The sequence below is a fragment of a genome, unplaced genomic scaffold (assembly GCF_019419815.1).
Source record: "Pyrus x bretschneideri cultivar Hongxiangsu unplaced genomic scaffold, Pyrus_bretschneideri_v1 Contig83, whole genome shotgun sequence".
Lineage (NCBI taxonomy): Eukaryota > Viridiplantae > Streptophyta > Magnoliopsida > Rosales > Rosaceae > Pyrus > Pyrus x bretschneideri.
The window spans coordinates 1,704,521-1,712,105 of NW_025999824.1; the positions used below are offsets into that span (position 1 = coordinate 1,704,521).

Sequence of the window (7,585 nt, forward strand, 5' to 3'; positions counted from 1 at the left end):
GATGTTCCAAATTCGTAGCATCGATGACATGACATGAGAGTAGAAACTAGAAACATGAGAGCTGGAACTTTTGTTTTGGTCTCAACGCATGGAAATCAGACTTTTCTATAGCAAATACAGCCTCTCATCATGCATTCAGTCATCATCTTTCTCGTAATTTTACCAACTACAGGTAGCAACTTTTTCTCCAACCATTAGAAGTAAGGCAGTAACACTTTTCATGAACCAAAATTTGAGGAAAACCAGCCCTTAGACCTTAGTTCTAGTCTTCTAGACCATAAGAATAAACATAACAGCTTCACTATATTATGTGTGTGTGTGTGTCTATATATGTATATAGGGCAAGTGAGTGACAAAACGTACCTGTTAAGCAACTGACGACAGGCCTGAGCTCAAACAAGCAGCAGTTAAATTCACAAAATAATATACGCTCTGCTAAGATTTCCTTTCCATTAGCTGAAATATTGAGTTCTTCAATAAAATAAAAACTCTGACAGTTCCATTCTCCGTTACAACTCAAAATCAGAAATCATCAATTCAATTTGTCTTTCACATCACCATTGAACATCTTTGAGTAATACAACTTTGGTTCTCATTCTTTTATATACAACCAATTAATATTGCAAAACTTTGCTTACTCTTTCTCCTTCCTGTCTAAACATTATATCGCGGCTTACTCAAACGAGTTATCCAATGAGCTTTGCCAGCATAATCATTGGTTCAAATCATATATATTTACGAAAACTGACTACCTGTTTGATTTCTTTGAAAACTTTGGGTTCTTGCACATTCGGATACTTGCGGGAGTGACCTCCACCAATTCATCCTCTTGAATATACTCAATGCAGTCATCCAGACTGTAGTCCAATGGGGTGTCAAGAATCACTGCACAGAGAGATGGGAGAACCAAGATTATTAAATGCCATGAACTGAGGCTTGCTTCTGCAGATGTACAAACTCAAGAAAATCAAATTGCTTATCGAAAGTTTAGAAGAAAGCACGAGAACCCAACCATTTTTATAACCACAGATTATTGACGTGGGAAATTGGAGGGACCTTTCAGAAATTATTAGTATAATAAAAGGCCTACTGCATTGGTTCTGCCAAATATTAAGCATGACACCATTAAACTTAAGAAACATCAAATATCCCGTTCTCCTCACAAATATAAGGATAATTTTGTTCTGGAAATAAAATAAAATAAAATAAAAAAAGAAAAGTGGACATTTAAAACATGTAGAGCAAAATCAAAGCTATCATGATAAAAATTCAATCTATTTGGGTTGCTCCATGTGGAATACTATGTTTATTGGGTCTCCCTAAAAGTACCACTAACAATGGGATAAATAGCTAACAAAGAAACAACTTGGTTAGACATAATTGAAATGTTAGGAAAAAGTTTAGTTTTTATTAATTACTCAGCATTGTTGCCTCAAAACAGCTAAACCTCACCGATATTATATTTTTGGTCAACATATCAAAGCTTAATAAATGTAAACTTAATAATATCAGAAGGGAGTTAACTCTTTCGTGCAATAGACAGGAAATAAAATAACAGGTACCATAGTTGCTTCTCACCTGTTTGTTCTTTGTTGGAACGGATATTTGTTGCTGCCTTCTTCTTACACACATTAAGGGACAAGTCCCCAGGCCGCTGATGGATGCCAACTATCTGACCTTTATAAACTTCGACCCCGGGACCAATAAACAACTGCCCCCTCTCCTGTGAGCTAGAAATGGCGTAAGAAGTACTCGTTCCACCCTCAAAGGCAACCTAAAAATCAATTTGTCACAATTCAGTTTAGTTATCCTGACACAGGGAAGACGGACATGCAAGTCACAAATATGATCTTCATTTGGATGACTGCAATGCTTGAACTTGAGTATTCACCTTAATGAAAAGTTAGGTTAAAATCATTGTCACAAATATGATCTTCATTTGGATGACTGCAATGCTTGAACTTGAGCATTCACTTTAGTGAAAAGTTAGGTTAAAATCATCTCAACCTTAGATGTGCAGAAGTGTGACAATTGATAATAGCAACTGTTCTAGTCAGTACAATAACTGACAAGGGCAAAAGGCTTTCAGCCTTTCACCACCACTAAGACTTGCAAAGTTAAACATCAAAATAATGATATATTGGAAGTTACCAGTGAACCCTGATCCCGGGTACTCATATCACCAGCCCAAGGTCCATAGCTATCAAATACTGTGTTGAGAATTGCAGTGCCACGAGAAGCTGTTAAAATTGCATTTCGTAAACCAAGAAGGCCACGAGTTGGAATTTTATATTTGAGGAAGGTTGTGCCTTCAGACCTAGTGCATGCATAAAGTCCAAACAGATAATCAGATCATATGTTGCTATCACCATGCGGAAAAATTCAAGTAATAACTGTCTTTGGCCATAATCAGAAAACAAAAGAAGAAGAGTACTCTGACCCTCCAAGGTACCCACTGCGGGGGGAAAGGGGTCATTGTTGAACAGGATGACAATTAAGTATTAGTTTACTAATGTTCTTTTGGTTACATAGTCTAATCATTTCAAAATCAGACATGTGCATAGTACTAGTTAAAGAGAATACTACATAGAAAATGCATCTGCACCAGTTCAGGATGAGAGACTGACAAGCAATTGTGGTAGAGAAAGCACAGTATATATCTAATGGAAGAACAATGTTTCTCACAAGATCTTCATTATGGACTGGATGTTCAGGTGCAAACTGCAAGGTCAACTAATGTGCATTACATATATAGGGGAAAATATGAGGGTGCATGGATACTGCACCTACACAAACATATGCATGAAATTATTGATTGGCAACTGAATTTTACGTAATTACCGTATATTTACAAAAAAATATTATCTTTTACAGTGTGCAAACTTTGGTTGCACCCTAACCACTGCTAGAGTTATAAAGAAAATTATGCTCTAAATATTATCATGTGCTCGCTCATTGCCTCTCATTCTACTTTATGCATTTACTTTGAATTTAAAAAAGATGATAAGTTAAAGATGAACATAGAAGCATGAAATGTCTACACACCCAACTCCTTGCATATCAAACATCTGCCCCCGCCTTTTGCCAAGAAGCTCAACAACAGGGCCCATGTGTTCTTCTGGCACCTCCACAGTGGCGATCTGCAAGCAATCCACATGACATAAATGACTGATATCAGATGAGTGGTCCCATGATTCCTAACTTGTAGGGGATATTTTACTTAAGAAAATTTATTTGGCAATATCGTTACTTTATTTGTAATTTTGAACAAACCATGCACCACAGTTCTTAAGAACAAAGCAATGCATTTATTATTATTTTTAAGTAGAATGACAATGTGCCCTATTTTGATTCCCATTCTTTCAAAATGGAATAGAAATATTGGTCTTCAAACGTGACAGTAAGTATTTCTAACATTTGCCCATTTCGTACACATAAGAAACAATAAAGTTCCGACACTCACCTCATATGGTTCCAGCAATTTGTCATTCACCCTTTTGTTAATAACTTTGGGAGGTCCCACCATGAATTCATATCCTTCTCTTCGCCTGAATTAAATAACCATTTAAAATTGTGCATATAGAATTAATAAGATTGTAGAATAACAACTAAATAACTATACTCACATGTTCTCAATCAATATGGTAATATGTAAAGTACCCCGTCCACTAACAATGAAGGTATCTGCTGTTTCGCCATCTTCAACCTTCATAGCCAAGTTACCCTCAAGCTCACGAGAAAGGCGATCTCGTAAGTTCCTACTGGTAACATACTTTCCCTGAAAAGGACGAAATAAATTTCCAATCATTGTCACACAAGACAAAAATCACTTGATCACTGTATTTTGTGCCAGAACTAATTACCAGAGGGACATTAAAAAAATATATGAACCATTGACCAGGCAGAATCTTAAGTTGTCAGATATATTGCAGGCTATGTTGCTAGATGTCAATCAAGGACCACTGATTAGGGGGACTCACTTTAATCTACAGTGACAATTCTAACATCATACTATGCAAAAATGTGGCAATTGAACATTACCCCATTTTGACCAAAAAAGAAAAACATTACCCTATATATATGTTAATACAAAATCATCTCCATTACTCATTCATGCATTATTAAAGTGCAGATTCCAATCTCGAATGTCCTCATATCTTCTGCTCAATCCACCGACAGGGTAAATACTTTAGGATGTGGAATGACTGTTTAGGAGTCGGATTTTACGCAGATTGTTCAATATTCTGGCTTGTTCATAACTTCAAACATTTACCCTAAGGAAATCTCAAGGAATTGATTAAAGTTATCATGGTATGAGACAGTAAACAATAGTAGAAACTATTTTATAGGCATACCTCACGTCCAACAAACGGTGAAGTGTTTATGGCAAAAGCCATTTTCACTGTTGGTTCCTCAACCCTAATGGCCGGTAATGGTGTACCAGAGATCTTACAAGCAATTGTCTCGCCAATCTGAGCAGATTAAAAAATATTAAATAAACCATGAAATAACTCTCAAGTTTATAAAAATGTGATAGCATCAACAAAGTTATAACCTGAATATCATTGATTCCACAAACAGCACATATATCACCAGCCTCCACACTTTCTGCAGGAACCCTACTAAATTTTTCATACACAAAAAGCTCACTAACTCTTGCAACTCGACATGCATCTTCTGTGGTGCATACCTATAAAATACACCATATCTAGAAGTTTAGAAAACTTGTTTCTTTTCCTTTGTTGAAGAAAATGCATTAAGATGAACTTTATGCATTCCTTTTGTTTTTGAAAATGAACTTCAATCATGAGAAAAGAATACCATCTTAAAAATTCAGATTAAACATGTAAATATACTACCGATAAGGGTTAAATATTAACAGTGATAATCAGATATCGTGAAAATAATACCCCGAGCTATTTAATTTGGAAAAAGAAAAGGCTAGAATGTAACATTGACCATGTTCCAGTTTTGGTTCAAACTCACCTTCACATCCATCCCTTTCCTCAGAACCCCAGCATGCAAACGTCCAATAGCTATTCGTCCTTTATGCTCATCATACTCGATGTTTGTAACCTGCAATGTTTTGATTAAAATTAAATACAGAATAATCTATAGATGCCTAAGTTGAATAATAAGAAAACTCGAGAAATAAACAGAGTAAAGTAAAAGCAAATGCAGCTGAGTTCCACAGGTGCAAGTTAAAGCTATACAAGTATTATGGTATTATGGTGACAAATAAAAACTTTTGTAGTGCAGTTCAGTTTGTCTTCCCTAACCACTCTACCAAATTGCATTAATATGGACCAGAAATTTTGTAATTCATAACAGTCAAATATAGCCATTAACTTTCTTCATTTTCCTGAAATGTAGTAAAAAGTCTTCTTGTTCTGAAAGCACATCAGAAACTTGATAGGTAATTTAGGAAACTCACTCTTCCAGAGTTATGCAAGCAGCAGCTCATATTGCCTTGGATCATTTACAAATATCAACACGTGTTATGGAAGCAAGAACAAAAACAACAGCAACAACAACAAAGCCTTTTCCCACTAAGTGGGATATGCTTTATAGAAGCAAGCACAATTAATATAAATATCTTGTTCTTCATCTTCCACTTATCAATTTCAAACGGTCAAGATGTTAAAAGAGTCTGAGCCTCCTTTGACTCTTCTCCTATACTAAAAAAGAAGGATATTCCATACAGGTCTTTACATCAAAAGCCTTGGAACCTAATTCTATTGATCAGCCTTTCTTGGTAGACAAATAGTTTCTTGATCCAGATTTTACAGTCACGATTAGTAGTAAATATCTATAAAATAAAAGGAGAAAGAACGATGAAATTATCAAAAAGTACTGACAAGCATTTGAAGTGCACCATCTTTGTCAATGGCAGGTCCAGGGATGCATCTCATTATGGCCTCGAAAAGTGGTCCAAGATCATCTGCCAAATTATCAGCTGACAACCCAGCTTTTCCTTTAATCCCACTAGCATATATTGCCTGGAAATCACACTGCAAGCAAAACGATGAGATTAGACTTCTTAGCTTTCCCAACCTGATCAAGATTCAATCATTCAAAACATGTTTAAAAGGAAATTTCTGTCTATTGCAAAATGATGAGATGAGATGAGATTAGACAATTAATTTGTTACCTGTTCATCAGTGGCATTTAGTTCAATGAATAGTTCAAAAGTGGAATTGATGACAAAATCTGGACGAGCTGAAGGCCTGTCAATCTTATTAACAACGACAACAACTGCATGACCAAATTCTAGAGCCTTCTTCAAAACAAATCTCGTCTGTGGCATCGGGCCCTCAACAGAATCTACCTAAAAACACAAAGCAAGCAAACTGCTGATTTCAAAAGCACCAGACATAAGGATTAGAAGCCAAAGCAACACAAGGTGCAAAAGAGTACCACTAAAAGAATCCCTTCCACCATATTGAGGATGCGTTCGACTTCGCCTCCAAAGTCAGAATGTCCAGGAGTATCAATTATATTAATCTTTGAGTCTTTATAAGTAATAGAGGTATTTTTGCTTAGTATAGTAATTCCCCTTTCACGCTCTAGATCATTCGAGTCCATTATCCTTTCCTGTACAAATTGGTTATCACGAAATACCTGCACAAAAGCCCCTAACAATGTCATTAAGAAATTTTGAAATACGAAACCAAAAAAAATATAGCATGAAGAATTTTCGTGAGATTTATACTCTACCTTTGATTGCCTCAACATTGCATCAACCAAAGTTGTTTTTCCGTGGTCGACATGCGCTACGATTGCTATGTTCCTTATGTCAGTTCTCCTCATCAACTTACTCCTCCTCTCTGAGACAAGAACCAAGTTTCCAATCAGACTAACCTTACCCACCATCCCCAATCAACACACACACACACACATCAATCAATCAATCAAGAAAGCAACCACTTATCTACGACTATTCGAAGATAAATTCTGAGACCAACTTGCTCTAAATACGAAATTACGTAGGAATTGGTGCAGTAAATAGGAAAATATCGAACAGAAGCATGGAAATGAAAGATTGCAAGAGAAGAAGAAGAAGAAGAGAAAGTACCTGTTTCAATGGCGGCGGCTTCGGTGGCTTCAGAGACCGAGCATTTGATTGGCGGGTGAGCGGAGAAGCGTTTCGGGTTCCGGGAGCGGAGTTTGAGTGTGGTGGTTTTGGCGGTTGAGGAAGAAGGTAAGGTGAAGCCGAAGAGTTGCTTGGCGACTGGAAGAGGAGAGGAAAGGCTGGTGCTTCTAGGGTTTGGGATGGAGAAGGAGGAGCTGTGGAAGCTGCAGGTTGCCATCTCCATGGCTCTGACTCTGTCCTCGCAGTGGCTCAGCCTCAGGGAGAGAGATAAAGAGGAGATTTGGCAAGTGAAGGCTGCTATTGGAACTTCCAAAGCAAAACAAATAAAACTTGCGGGAGGACTCCACATCCTCGTTGAGTGGGACCCGGAGAAGGTGGGTCCTCTGTCATCTTTAGTTAATTTGGGTCCCATCTGTTTTTCGATTTTATTTTTTATTTTTTAGAAAACATAACAACTCTTCACCGTCACGTAACATTTTGAATTAATAATAT

General features: G+C 36.9%; 1 protein-coding gene across 1 annotated transcript; it reads right to left on the minus strand.

Moving 5' to 3' along the window:
- Positions 1–426: 426 nt before the first annotated feature.
- On the minus strand, positions 427–7,331 carry LOC103968033 (putative elongation factor TypA-like SVR3, chloroplastic). The gene is made up of 14 exons (XM_009381361.3): positions 7,076–7,331; positions 6,718–6,827; positions 6,418–6,621; positions 6,152–6,328; positions 5,859–6,011; positions 4,987–5,076; positions 4,556–4,690; positions 4,356–4,472; positions 3,627–3,778; positions 3,464–3,548; positions 3,046–3,140; positions 2,152–2,317; positions 1,579–1,774; positions 427–885 (listed from the first exon to the last, which is right to left on the minus strand). Exons 1-14 carry the CDS (start codon positions 7,314–7,316, stop codon positions 749–751), a joined length of 2,058 nt encoding a protein of 685 aa, XP_009379636.2. The 5' UTR covers positions 7,317–7,331; the 3' UTR covers positions 427–748.
- Between the last annotated feature and the right edge of the window lie 254 nt (positions 7,332–7,585).

Coding starts and splice junctions, on each gene's coding strand:
- LOC103968033 (XM_009381361.3), bottom strand. CDS start 7,316: ATGGAGATGGCAACCTGCAGCTTCCACAGCTCCTCCTTCTCCATCCCA. Junction 2,318..3,045: donor TTTGATATGCAAGGAGTTGG/GTGTGTAGACAT, acceptor TGCATGCACTAG/GTCTGAAGGCACAACCTTCC. Junction 886..1,578: donor TTCCAACAAAGAACAAACAG/GTGAGAAGCAAC, acceptor CTCTCTGTGCAG/TGATTCTTGACACCCCATTG.